The sequence below is a fragment of the Castor canadensis genome, chromosome 16 (genome assembly GCF_047511655.1).
Source record: "Castor canadensis chromosome 16, mCasCan1.hap1v2, whole genome shotgun sequence".
Taxonomy (NCBI): domain Eukaryota; kingdom Metazoa; phylum Chordata; class Mammalia; order Rodentia; family Castoridae; genus Castor; species Castor canadensis.
In genome coordinates, this window is record NC_133401.1 from 30,028,397 (window position 1) to 30,042,851 (window position 14,455).

The following is a 14,455-nucleotide window of genomic DNA, read 5'->3' on the forward strand; positions in this document are numbered from 1 at the left end:
ATGGGTGTGAAAATTCCCTCCGGCAGTAAAACTTGTAAGTTGACAGGGCCCTGGTGGCAGGAGCAGAAGGGGAGGATTTTCAGAGTGGGTCACAGAGGAGGAAGTTGGAAGAAGTACATTTCTGTGGTCAGGTCTTTGCTTCAGGACATTTATGTTCCAAAGCATGAGGTTTTGGAGTCCTATTTTTTTCCAGCTGGTAGCACAGCCCTCGGACCTCAGGAAGTGGGACATGGCTGAACTTTCCTTAGGACTGTAGGGCGTGGGGCATGTATGTCGTGGGAAGAGAATTCCTGGTTAGCAGCGATGTGGAGTTTAATGTGGTGCAGGGATTGCTTTTATGCAGTCTTCCCTGTATACAAACCCTTTGTCTTGGGGGCCTTAGAACTCCTCTTCCAAAGGTGGAGTATAAACTTCCTTATCCCAGGAGACTTGCCTTGGGGACAGAGTCTAGGCCTCCAGGGCTGTGTGTGCACTTGTTTGCATTTCACCATCAGGAGGAGAATGAATGCCACAGGTTAAGACTTGCCCTCAGCTAAGCTGCAACTAAGGTCAGATAGCAGTGTCAACCCAGACATATGACCCAAACCAGTTAAGGTAAGCAGTGCCACCTGACCTGCCCTCAGCGGATCCCAGGTGAGCACGCACACTCTCTTGCTGGGTGCCATGGGAGTCTTGTGGTTGCTCATTGCACAGCGTTACCGTGACTAGAACCACCCACGACGTATGACGTACAAGTGGCAGGTAAAGCACAAAATAGGTTCACAGATGTTGAGACTGGCAAGCAGAGAGAAAAATCTAAATCGATCTAGAGCGAGTGTTTAGTTCATTGCTCGCTCTATAGAGAAAGGGGTTTGGGAAGGGGGAGCAGCGGCATAGGACCAGCCCAGGCATCTTTGTCATTCATGACTTACCAGGGGAGGAGCTGTTTTGCCTGCAGACTATGTTTCAAGGTTCCTCAGTTAGTATTCATTTGGATTTGACATCCTGTAGCCCTCAGAAGATTTGTTTCTTTGGCCATTAAATGGATTATCTATGTGCTGTGGTTTAGATGAGGGACCCCCAAAGGCCCATGTGTAAAAGGCTGGGTCCCAGGGTGGCACTACTGAGGCCTAGTAGGAAGTGCTTAAAAATTACCTTCCAAACTACCTGTGCTGATAATCTGCTAATGTTCCTGGTGGTGACACAGACTGATGTGGTTAATAAACTGAAATCATCCTGAGGATAAACACCTTTTAGCTTCATTAGTGTCAGGATAGACACATGACAGAAATTCAAAACCCTAACATTAGCATTTTTATGAATCACAGAGGATGTCCTATTTCTAATTAGAAATATCCTGTCGCTGGGTGTGGTGGCTCACGCCTGTAATCCTAGCTACTAGGGAGGTATAGATCAGGAGGAGAGCGGTCCCTGGTAAAAAGTCCGAGACCCCATCTCAACCAGTAAAAGCTTGGTGTAGTGGCATGGGCCTGTCATCCCAGCTGCACAGGAAGTGTGAATAGGATTGTGGTCCAGACTAGCCTGGGCATAAATGTGACACCCTATTTGAAAAATAAGCAAAAAGGGTTGAAAGCATGGATGAAGCACTGAAGTACCTGCCTAGCAAATGTTAAAGGTCCTGACTTCACACCCCAACACTGCCCTCCGCAAAAGCCATGTCAAGTAATTGAAATATGTGTTAACAAATTTAAAAATACTATTGCAGTATGTTTTAACCTTGGTAAAGTTATTCAAAAACTACAATCAAGCAGTGTCCAGATTCCTTAGAAGTAATTGGTGAAATATGCAATACTTAAAAATAGATAAAGATTTGCAGGCCAAACTTTTTAGGCCCAAGGAGACACGAAAATTTTGTATTTATAATCTGACAACAAGAACCTGTGCACATACTTGTTTCCAAACACTTAAAACGTACGAAAGAACAGACTGAGATATATCTTATTTTTAACTTTACTTTTATTGTTGACACTATTACAGATAGAACGGCCACACCATATTAACAAACCAAAAACCTGTGCACAGTAACAAGATGAAGAAAGTGTATCAAGATGTTAATCACAGTCTTTGGATGGTGGAAACATGGGCGAATCTCTCTGTACAGCCGCAACTTCAAGGCTTCTGCAATGCGCATGCACTGCATGTGTGATGGAGATGCATGTAATAAAGGTGGATTACTGGAACACTGTGATGAACGCCACTCAAAGAAACTGCGCCAACATACCTATTGGAATCCCACAACCACCTCACAACCACCTGCAGTGTTTCCCTCCTTCCCATGTCCCACGCCCAGCATACTTATCATCAACACCTAATAACTGCAGACCGATGCACAGATCCAGGTGTTACCAGTTGTTTGGAATAAGGCTGAATTTTCTTCTACTTCGCTGAATTTCCCAGATTTCTATGAATGTGTATTAAATTTGTAATGGAAAAACACATTATGTTTATTACCAAAAGACCAAAAATTTTTTGAGAAATTTGGGACAAAATATTTCACCATAATCCCACAACACTAATTAATTTCCACATTGCTCTTCATTTTAGACTTTATGCAGACATATTTAACATCATTAGTCACAAGTTTGTGCACTGAAACAAGATGGAGAAAACAGATCATGATCTCGATAGGAGTTGCTGAGTATTGGGAATATAGGTCAATTTTTGTTTTCTAATTTTTCTTATTTTCCAATTTTTCCTTTTGGGTACAGATTATGCATGTAATAGTGACAAACATAACAGACTTTGTTACCAGGACACTACTATAAGGAGCATTTGAAAAGATTAAGATGCAAGCGCTTAACCATAATTCCACAAGAGTAATAGAACAGCTATCTTGAGTACACATTTTGACACGGTTATAATCATCATAAACGAGATACTGAGCGTGTGTCTGTCTTTGGATGGTGGGGATATGAATTATCTTTCCTCCACTCTTGGTATTTTCCAAGTGTTTGATGAGCTCAAATCGTGTTCACAATGGAAATGTGATCATTAACTTTTTAGTAACACTATCATGAAGAACATACAAGAAATTTAAGAAAATAATGCTCAACTATAAGCCTACAACAACACAATAGCTTTTGACTATAAGCATACATTTTAAACAGTTATAATTGTAGTATAAATATAATTTTGTGTCCTGCTTTCTCCACTTAATATTCTGTAAATATATTTGCACGATGCTACATAGCTCTTCGTGATTATCATTTTAAAACAGCTGCATGACAGTCCAAAGATACATTTAACCATTCCTCTACTGTTTGGCATTTAAGTTTTTTCTAGCTTTTCACTTACTTCAGGTTGGAATAAATACCCTGACATTTTGATTTCTTTTGGGAAAGGGTGTAGTGAGTAACACTGCCAACAGTAATGAACCCCAAATCCACCCCAATGCAGTGCCTCACTGCCCCTCAGTTTCCCCGGATGTCAGTTCCAACCTTGGGTCTTTCTATGCAGCTGACTGTCACCTACACCATGCCATCAAAAGGCCCCTTCTTCCAAACTGCTCAGGACACTCCACTTGCTTCATTCTCATCACCCTAGTCTTCCAATCTCTGCATGGGGTGATTTCTTCCTTCTGTCTCCTTTCCCTCCTAGGTTGGGTGGTATGTTAGGACTCCCTTCTTTGGCTTACTCATTGCTGCTCTCGCTCTCAGTTCTCCAACCTCCCTAGACTTTGGCATTCTCTGCAGCCTTAACATACTTCCCATGAGTCCTAAACACTGCGGATCTAGAAGAGGAAGATTCAGACACATTTCCCCCAGCAGATATTTTAATTTTGCTCAAATGATCTGTACTTATCTTTTGCTCTCTTCATCTAACAGATTCAAATTTTTTAAAATTTTTTAAATTTTTAATTTTTTTTTCCCCAGCCAACTCAAGGCCAAAATATTTCTTTATCTAGCCATTATGCAAGGGGAGGGGAAGCAAAGGAGCACAGGTGGTTCACAGAATAGAACATGGAAAACCTCAAGCTGTGAGGTCATAGGAAAACAGGAGGTCAGACAAACATGACACTAAATGGACAGCTCAGAGATACTTAGGAGGGCTTAAAGAGAAGGAACAGATGATAACAAAACAAATTAAGGCTGCTGGGGAACCTGAGTCCATGTTAAGCTTGGGTTGACTATAAAGAAAGCTTTTTTTGTGTGTTTTTGCTTTTTAATTTTTTTAATGCAAGTTAGACAGGGGGGTTAGAGATTCAGACAGCTAAAGAGGAGAATGAAGTTTAGCTACAGAGAGAACTACAGATACTAGTTCCTGGGCACCAGGGAGCAAATGACTTGTGGCAGCACACACTGATGCCACGCAGGTGACCCAAGCCACATTGCTACTTGTCACTTAAGGCAGGAAGCACACAGAAGTGATGAAAGGAGGTTGCCTGCTTCCTATATACAGCATGAGGGCCTCTCCTGTGGTTCTCAACCTTCATTAGGCACTACTGTGATCTAGTGATGGTTGCAACCCATTCTTTAAAGGCAAAGACGTAAGATTTACAGGGAAAAGCTTCGGGCTTTATGAATTCACTACTGAACACACGTTGAGTTGGTTAAAAAAAACCTTTTAAAAACCCAACTGTAATATTTTTGCATGAGAACCACTGTAAGGTACGTACAATGTGGCAATGGGTGGATATGGGTCACAAAGGCCAATCTTCATAATGTAAAGGCTTACACAACATTAGGTTCCAAGGTGTTGGTACAGACAAAACAACTGTCTGAGGAAGCTAAAATTACTTCTCTTTCAAACAGCAAAAATGAAAACACATTATCTTTCACGTCTACACCTTCACAAGACAATTTAAGAGTAACTCAAAAAGATACTATTGGGGTTCAATTAATGCACAATAAATCCTTCTCAGGATCTAAGACACTTACAAATATATTCTAATTTGTTGCTCTTTTCCTCCTCCAAAAAAAAATCAGAGTACCAGGTAAGGTATCTCTGCACAGTAAACAGTGACTGTTTATCACATTAAATCCAAATATATGTGATCACTGTTTTGCTACGAATTGCTCATTTCTATACATGGCAGGAAACGTTATATATATGTTATAGAGGTGTCATTTACACTCAATCGGGGCAATCTCTGTTGTCTCTTTTACTCATAGGGCTTTTCCTCACTCCAGTTATCCCATAAAAGGAAAGGTGTGTGCTATATAGCTCTCCCATGTGCACAGTGATGTTCAATGGGGAAGAGCTAAGACTGAAGGAGTCTCTGCATTCAATGTTTTTTCAGTCTTGAGTTGTCTGATGTTAAGTCAGGTAAATATATGCTAAGGTAAGCTTCCTACTGATGTTATAATAGGTTGTTTAAGTTCTGATTTGGTAAGGGTCAAGTTCTGGGGAGAAGGTTTCCAACCTTTATGCTCAGCCAGTGTGGGTGTTCTGGTGTCTAGCAAGGGACAGGCGGTCATTGAAGAGCTGCCCACAGACATCACATTTGAAGTACTTCTCATCAGCTTGATCAGCGCCCTCTGCACTGGTACTGGCACGTTCAATGTAGCCAGAGCACTCCCCAGGGGCATCTGCAGGTTCAAAGATGATCACACTGGCATGGGTTTTCAGGTGCTCACCAAATGCTGCGCTAGATGCAAAGGTTTCTGTGCATTCATGGCAGTCATAGTAGGGTTCCTCAACCTCAATCTCCTGATCTTCACCTTCCTCTTCTGGGTCTTCTATCCCTGCACCATCAGGCTCATCCGCATCTCCCTCCGGCTCTTCAGCTTTGTCTTCTGGCTCTTCTGCTCTTTCCTCTGGGTCTTCAATCCCTGCACCATCTGGTTCATCAGCATCCCCATTTGGCTGCTCGGCCTCTCCATTTGGCTGCTCGGCCTCTCCATTTGGCTCAGCAGCCTCTCCTTCAGGCCCTTCAGCCTCTCCATTTGGCTCTGCAGCTTCTACCTCTGGCTCTGCAGCCTCCACTTCTGGCTCGGCTGCCTCGACCTCTGGCTCGGCAGCTTCTACATTTGATCCCTGAATCTGCAGAACTTCCTGTGGAATGAGGACATTGGCTTCAACCTCCTGGGCAGCAGCAGCTGCTTCTTCCTCTTCCTCCTCCTCATCTTCAGGATCGAACACTGTATGTTTAGTGAGGACTGAGTCATGAATAAAGGCCTGCCCACAATCTCTGCACTCATAGAATGGCACAGGCCTTCTCAGGGGCTCAGTAAGAAATGAGGTGTGAGTAAAGGAAGGCCCATACTCATAAGGCTCATCTTTGTGAACCTTCGTGTGGTGATCCCCAAGCTCTTTTGCTGTGAAGAAGCACTCTCCACATATCGTGCATTCAAAGAGTTTCTCTTCGGTTTCACTTCCCTGAAATTCAGTGAGGGCCAAGGTTTGAATGAAAATCTCTTCAGCCATCTCATTCTGCTCCAGGTACTCATCATCCCTGTGGTGTCTCATGTGCTCATTAAGGGCAGAACTATGAATGAAGCCTTGTCCACACTGAAGGCATCGGATGGCTGAGCCAGCAACAGCAGGATTCCTCTCTGCAGCACGATTCCTCCGGGGCTTCACAGGCAAGAGGCAAATAAAACCATCATCACATCCCTTCATGGAATACAACTGGTCTTGCTCATGGACTCTCTGATGCTCAAAAAGGAATGAGCTATGAATAAAAGACTCCCCACACTTTGGGCATTCATAGAGCTGCTCTCCAGTATAGTCTTTCTGATATTCACTGATAGAATGGGTGTGAACTTCAGAATGCGTATACTCACGGCTATCAACAAGACACTTCCTGCTGTGGACGTTCTGATGGCCAGTGAGGTCTGTGAGATCCACAAAGCCCAGCCCACAGTCCTGACACTCATAGATTGTATCATCAGGATCATCCTTTTGGGACTCATCAAAGCCTGAGCCCTGACTAATGGTATCTTCACCTGTTTCCTGGCCACGGGTTTCCTCGCCACAGGTCTCCTGGCCATGGGTCTCCTTGCCACGGGTCTCCTGGCCATGGGTCTCCTCACCATGGATTTCCTGACCGTGGGTCTCCTCACCATGGATTTCTTGACCGTGGGTCTCCTCACCATGGATTTCCTGACGGTGGGTCTCCTCACCATGGATTTCCTGACTGTGGGTCTCCTGACCATGGGTCTCCTCACCATGGATTTCCTGAACGTGGGTCTCCTTACCATGGATCTCCTCACCATGGATCTCCTCACCACGGGACTTCTCTTGGGTACAGATATTCTGATGTGCACTGAGGTTGTTGCTACTAGCAGAGCATTGTCCAAACTCTCTAGATTTATTGCGTGCTTGTTCTTCAGCATATTGCTCTTGGGCATAACTTGTCTGAGGGTCAGTAGGGGCCAAGCTGCAAATGACAGATCGTTCATAATGTCTACTTCCAGATGGCTTTTCTCTATCATGAATCTTCTGGTGCTCAGTGAGGTCAGATCTACAAGCAAAGGACTCCCCACACTCCTGACACTCATACAGCTTCTCTCTAGGGTAAATTGTCTGCAGCTCCCCAAAAGGCAGGGAATGAATTACAGAGGTGTCATTGCCCCTATGCTCAATGTACTTCTTTTTAGCACGAGCCTTCTGGTGTTCACGGACATTTGAGTTGGGAACAGAAAATATGCCATCTTGCTTTAATTCACCAGATCCCTCTCCAGCAAGACTTCTTTGAGGTTCATGGGACACACTGGGCATAATGGAATTCTTGTAGTTGTTATTCTTACCCCCTTCGTAAGGGTTCTCCCTGGTCAGAATCTTCTGTCGCTTATTATTAAGGTCTGAGATATAAATGGAGGATTCTCCCATCTCATCATATCCAGCCTGTTCATTTCCATGGTGACGTTTCAGAGGTCTAGTAGCAGCCAAGCGATGGATAATGGAACCCTTGTATTCCTTTCCTTCATAGGTATTCCCTCTAGAATGGACTTTCCGGTCGTTAAGAACATCTGAGCTCTGAATGGTAGACTCTGCCAATACTTTTGGTTTACTGAGCCCCACTGCACTGTGACTTTTCTGAGCTTCCTCAGAACCTAAGCTGTGACTAACAGATTTCTCATATGGTTTCCCTTCGTAGACATTTCCCATAGAGGAAAATTTCTGGGTTTCATCAGGGTTAGTGCTAATGGTGAATGCCTTCTCATCCTCCTCATTTTCAGGTGGTCTTGTTATGGTGTGACTCTTCTGAGATTCAGTGAAGGGCATGTTATGAATAACAGATTTCTCGTATCCCCTACCCTCAAAGAAGTTCTTCCGAGATTGAATTCTCTGATGCTCACTGAGGTCTGAGCTTCGCATAAACACATCTCTGCCATCTTTAAAGTCAAAAAGCTTCTCTTTAGTGTAGGTTTTCTGACGCTTTTTAAGGGACTGACCAGGAATAAAGGTTTCCTCACACACTTTATTCTTATTCTCAAATGGTTTTCCTCTAGTGTGGATTTTCTGATGTTCTTTCAGGGATGAGCTATGGAGGAAGGTCTCCCCACACACCTTACATTCATACATTTTATCTTTACCATACATTTTCTGAAACTCATTAAGGGCTGAGCTAGGCATAAAAGTTTCCCTGTGCTCACGCTCATTCTCATTATCTTTGTTGTCACTAAAGTTCCCTCTACCATGGATTTTCTGGTGCTCAATCAGGGCAGAACTATGAAGGAAGGTTTCCTTACACACCCTGCACTCATAGAATTTGTCTTTGCCATACATCTTTTGAAGCTCACTGAAAGTTGGGCTAGGCATGAAGGTCTCCTCACTGTCCTGATCCTTACATTCTGCAGGATGCTCTCTAGCATGACTTCTTCGATGCTCAGCAAGGGCAGAGCTCTTATTAAAGGTTTCCCCACATTCTTTACACTCAAAGCGTTTCCCTCCAGCCTGACTTTTCTGAACCTCACTGACGGCCACACTGTGAATAAAGGACTCACCATACTCATATAGGTTCTCTCTAGTATGCATGATTTGGTGCTCAACAAATTCTGAGATGACACCGAATGACCTCCCACATTCATCACACACATAAGGCATTGCCTCAAAATCAACTGGCTGTGACTCAGAGAAGGAAGGGGAGCCAAGGCTGCTCAGGCTGCTCATGCTCATGGCTTTTCTCATCTCACTACCACATTCAAAGGGCTTCTTTCTGACACAGCCTTTATGATCATGACTCGAGCCCTGCCCGTCTGTACCGAAATGATAGCGCCTTTTCCTTTCCAGAACTCTCTTTCTGGAAACAAGGTTCGAGTTGAACCTGAAGCCTCCCCTAAATGCATTCCCTTCACAACCCCTCTCCTGGATCACTGACTCCCTCTTATTTAATGAACCGTCCTTCCAATTATCATTTGACACTCTGGGGAACCTTGGCGGCCGATCATTTGACTCCCTTGCTCTTCCAGATCTGGAGCTACGTGACACATCCTTGATGAATTTTTCCATGATCACTCCATGTGAAGATTCATCTTCACAAATTCCGCGCCGATGGGCTGATTTTTTGGCTTCAGGCATAGCTTTAAAACCTGGAAAGAAACCCCAAATGTAAATACTCCCTACTCCTCATACTTGTACGAAATGACAGTGGGACTTGGAGAACATTTTTCTGTGATGTATGGGAATGTAAAGTATAGGGTTCTATGTATGTGTCTCACTGGTTGTGTGACTCCTCTGTAGGATCTGCCTGGTACTTACTTCGACTGGTGCTTGGGTAGACAGTTCTTTTGGATCTTGATGAGTGGCCTTGTGTCATGTGGGAGTGGCGGTCATCTTCAGCAAGCTGCACCCCTGGTCATAAGAACAATGTAATAGCTCAAATTTGAATTGAAGACTGAAACTCATTACCACAAATTGACCAGTCTTTTTCTGAGGCACTACCTCTGAAGTGGCTCATATTCAATTCTTTGGATGTCTTTCATTTTGTTTCATTTTCCTCCTACCCATTCCTTAACCCATTCTAATCTACATTTTAATTCATTCTTTAGTTTTCACTTTCTTACAACCAACTCCTTTTCACTGGCCTTTATGGTCTTCCTCCTGCTTCTTTTCTTTGTTTTTATTTTTTTGTGTTTTTGAGGCAGGGCCTCACTATGTAGACAGCCCAGGTCCTCCACCTCCTGAATACTGGGATTATCAGCATAAACCACCACACCAGGATCATCCTCCTCCTCCTTGATGTTCAAAGAGTTTCTGCCCCCATGGCTTTACAGAAGCACAACCCACTGTCTGCTACCAACATGGGTCTTCTGGAGGAGTCTGCATGGGAATTCAAGATCTCATTCTAAATGTATTTTTAAAATCTCTGATTTCAACTACTCTAGAAAAAGCATCATCTCTGTGGCAAGAGCCATTTTCCTCTTCATCCTTCCCCTGCTCAATGTGTTTTTCAACAAGCCATTATTTCTTTAAAAAAATCTCACCATTTATTCTCTTGCTTGAAAATTTTCACAGGCTTTTTATTGCCTTTGAATTCCAAATATATTAACAGGGACTCATCCTGCAACTTCAAACAAGGCGACAGCATGTGCCAATGACTGGATTGAGAAGAAGTTGCTTACCCAGTGAGAGCAGCTTCCTGTAGTTCTCCATGTTGTCTTGGATTGGGTTCTGAGATTTCTTATCCTCGTTGAGGCCTGTGACATTCCGGTATGATTCAGCATCCTAAAACAGCAAACACAGACCTCTCAATGGAGTCTGTCCCCATGGAAGTCCAAAGAGAGAATAATGATGGCAACATGGGAACTATATACATGAAGTTATATAGGAAGTGCTCACAGTATTTGGGGTTCTGAGTGATCCAAGTCAAGTGTTACTAGGGGCCTACATCGTACCTACCTTGGTGCTACACTCTGAGGCAGATCCCAAAGACGCATGACACATATTCCTTGCCCTCATGCAGCTTATAATTTGGTTGGAGAGAAAAGACTCATGAAACAATTAGAGAACAATAAACAGTAAATTGGGGCACAGATAATAAATGCTAAGTGGGTTTCACGGAGGGACAGTTCAGGGTGGGCCTGAACAGTGAGCAAAGGTTTTGCACAAGGCCTCAGGGGGCCTCAGGTGGTAGGTGAGATTACGGTATGTAGAGGGGACTGGTAGGAAAGCTCGAGCTGGCTCAATATCAACATGCATGGTGTACTCATGGGAACAGAAAAAAGATGCACTCAGACAGATGCCTGATCAGGACGTGTGATATAAACTTCTCTCCCTGTTCCTCCACTGCACAGCATGGCTACGTTGTAGGGCTTCCAGTGTGCAGGATTTTCAAATATCCTAGGAATAACTGTAAGCAATGAAGACCTTTATTTTGGAGTTGTCTTTTCTGTTTTAATAGCTATTTTCTCAAAAAAGAAATTTAAAATTCTACATTGATCAGCAGAACCTTCTCTATAGAATCCTAAAGGACCTTTTTGCTTACTGCCAGAAGGCTGTACTAGAATTCACTGCTCTTGGTGAGATATGATCCCAGGAAGGATGGCACTGAGGTCTGGAGAGAGACTGCAGGAAGAAGATGGTGCTGTGGGAGTCCACAGGCTTTGGAGCTGGAGAGAACTGTAGGGTCAAAGAAGGACCACATCATTTATGAGCTACCCAACCATGGACATAGAAATCTTCCAGAGCCTCAGGTTCTTCATTGTAAAATGGGACAAAAGCACCTATCTGCCTTGCAATATTGTGGGTGGAGGACTTTCTACAATGTGATGTGTTGTTTAAGGTATGTAAAGAAAACAATGTTTTGATATTCAGTTTACTATACTTCTATTATTGGCATAGATATTACAACTACATGGAAAATGTAGCAAAAAAGGACAGGGTTTGCATAGTAAGGTGTGTCTCATCCTCAGAAAGAGAGGCACAAGTTATCAATGTTTAAGCAGAAAGGTTCATTTCTACAACTGCCAATGCCTCATCATTAAAAACCAACAAGGCAACAAAAACCAGTGAGGACAAAGAGATGAAGCAGAGCTTCAGAAATGAAACTCTGGGTTAGGACTGAGAATTCCTAGGACAATAAACAAGCTACAAAAACTTAGGAAGCACTGCAGAATTGGTGCAACTGCCACCTCAGGACACTACACTGCATAATTTTTGTTGGGTGTCCATCAACTCTTGCCACACAGCAGGGGGGCAGGAACTACATCCTGATCAGGTTTGTGAAGAGGCCTTGGCACTCATTTAAAATAAGAAAAAAGAACAAGTGGGCACAGATGTACTTGTGAAGATAGAGAGGAAACTGGAGCTCACAACTTAAGAGGCTGGCAGAGCAGATGAGACAAGAATTTGGGAGGGTGAGAAGCAAAAGGGCCACTGTCCCTAGAGCTGAAGGGTGATTGCTGATAGAACCTATCTAATTTGAGTAACTGTGCATTAAATTCTGAACTACATTGTCCTGACATAAAATTAAGTTCATCAACGCAAGTGGTAGCCCTAAAGCCACTGTTCAGTTTGTGTCTGTAACCAACTATGGCACCTACGTGTGTATGAGCTGCAATCAAGATCAGCGGGAAGAGATGCCCTGAAAACAGTGTGAAGATGGCACAGTTTAATTTTTACATATGACCTATGAACATGACCAATTAAACAGATTTACGTGTGATGTTAAAAGATGTAAGAGAATTTTGTTTTGTACACCATCAAAACATAATTTGTATCATCTGCTGCTTCTGTTTCTATTACAGAGTCAGGAGGAATCAGTGGCTCCAAATTTTTGGATTATGCAGACACAGGGATCAGAGCTCAGTTGCCAACTCTTCAAAATGCCTTCAGAAGGGTATTTTAAAAACAAAAGACAAAGTCCAGCTACCAGACACTGGCAATGAGGCCCAGCATGCCTCCACCCATCTACCACCTGTTCTTCATTGTGCCAGCTATCTGACTTTCATATAGTTCCTGTGCAAGGACCTTTGCCTGAGCTCTCCCTAGTGCCTGGGATTCCCTCACCCCATCACCCAACTGGATCCACTCCTCCTCGACCCTGACAGGTAAAGTGTTCCTGCCTTGAAGATATGTTCCTTCAATCCAAATTGAGACCCCTATAACAATTTCTTATTAACCATCTATGTTTCCTTAGGCACACACAGAAAAAATCAGGAGGTATATAAGGTATCAATATGTATATTTGTTTGCCCAACTGGCAAAAGTGTCTTGGGGCAGGGAGCTTATCTGTTTTGGTCACTGCTGTATTCCCCAGTGCCTAACCCTACTGTCTGTTAAGGAGGAGGTGTTTAAGTCCAAAGGAGATGGAGGCACAGACCTGTTCATGCTGGGGTCCTGCACACTCCTCTCCTCCTTCCTAAGGGCCTTATCAAACCTCATGTTCTCTTCCCCTTTGCTAACCTCCCTAAAAGTCACACATTGCCTATTAACCCATGACTTCATAGCCATTAATAGTTGGCACTTTACAAACATGTGGGTAAATCTCACCGAGTCCTTACAACAGCACTGGGAGGCAGTTGCCACACTCATTTTACAGATGAGGAAACTGAGGTTCATCTTAGTTAAGTAAACAGTCCAAACCCACACAGCTAGCAAGTGGAGGAACCAGGCTTTGAACCTAGTTCTCATCAGCTCCAGAGCTTTTGCTCTCCCCAGCCAGGCTGCTTTGTGATGTGTACCTGTCCTGGCTCCTAGCATTCCAAGTACCAGAATGATCTCCTAAATCACTGCTCCCAACCTACCAAGTGACAAACACTGAGGGGCAAGAACTACTCTGATCACATGGTTAAGTCAGAAAACAAGCTGCAGTGACCTTGGCCACTGATTACTTGTGGAAAGGGACCCAGGCTTCTCTTGGGAATAAGGGGGCTCTCAAGTGAAGACTTGAGAGCCACAAGTTGGACTCTAGGGGGTAGATGAACACACCGGGGAAAGAAAGGAATCTCTGCCATAAGATGAAGTCAGCTTTTCTGGAAAGGGAGGAACCCTGAGCATACCTGAGATCGGGACTCATAATCCATCGAGTCCCTGTTGTCCTCTCTTCCCATCTGGAAACTTGCTCTTGCCATCACAGGAAGGGAAAGATCCCGCTGAGGCAGCCCTAGGAAGAAAAGAGGTATTAAAGGGAGTAAGCTCCAGTCCTGCCCAGTACAGCTCAGGTTTGCCCCAAGTAACTGAGACCTTCTGAGGTGCAAATGTGTGCAAGAGCATGTTTCTCTTCTCTGCATTCTGTAGTTGGGCCCCACTGCAGCAGCTGGGGTAATGCTCTGAACTGGCACAGTGCCACCAGCTTTGATTTCAGTCACTGGCTCTCTTCGTCTCCTCAGCTGGGACTAGAGGCACCATCCTGGATGATCACTTAAGGCACTATGAATATCACTAGATAGGAGTCTTGATATCCTTTTCCTGATTAAGATTTTAGGATGTCCAACTGTCTACCTAAGGAAAATGCTGAGCAAACAGTATTACAAATAGAAATGGATATATATGGCAAAAATCACACAGATGGTACTGTTGAGAGGAACTTAAGAAATGAAAGCCTCAGGACTAAACTTTAGAGGAGCTG

At 43.7% G+C, this 14,455-nt stretch overlaps 1 protein-coding gene across 5 annotated transcripts in view; it reads right to left on the bottom strand.

The window, feature by feature from the left end:
• Positions 1-1,938: 1,938 nt before the first annotated feature.
• The window catches only part of Peg3 (paternally expressed 3), a 29,500-nt gene continuing 16,983 nt past the window's right edge, over positions 1,939-14,455 (bottom strand). For all 5 annotated transcript variants that reach the window (XM_074058465.1, XM_074058463.1, XM_074058464.1 and 2 more), the window contains 4 exons: positions 13,887-13,990; positions 10,509-10,611; positions 9,646-9,738; positions 1,939-9,476 (listed from right to left, as the gene is read on the bottom strand). In XM_074058465.1, the coding sequence (XP_073914566.1) occupies positions 5,371-9,476; positions 9,646-9,738; positions 10,509-10,611; positions 13,887-13,990 (4,406 nt within the window). In that variant the 3' untranslated portion in view covers positions 1,939-5,370. The remainder of the gene's footprint in view (positions 9,477-9,645; positions 9,739-10,508; positions 10,612-13,886; positions 13,991-14,455) is intronic.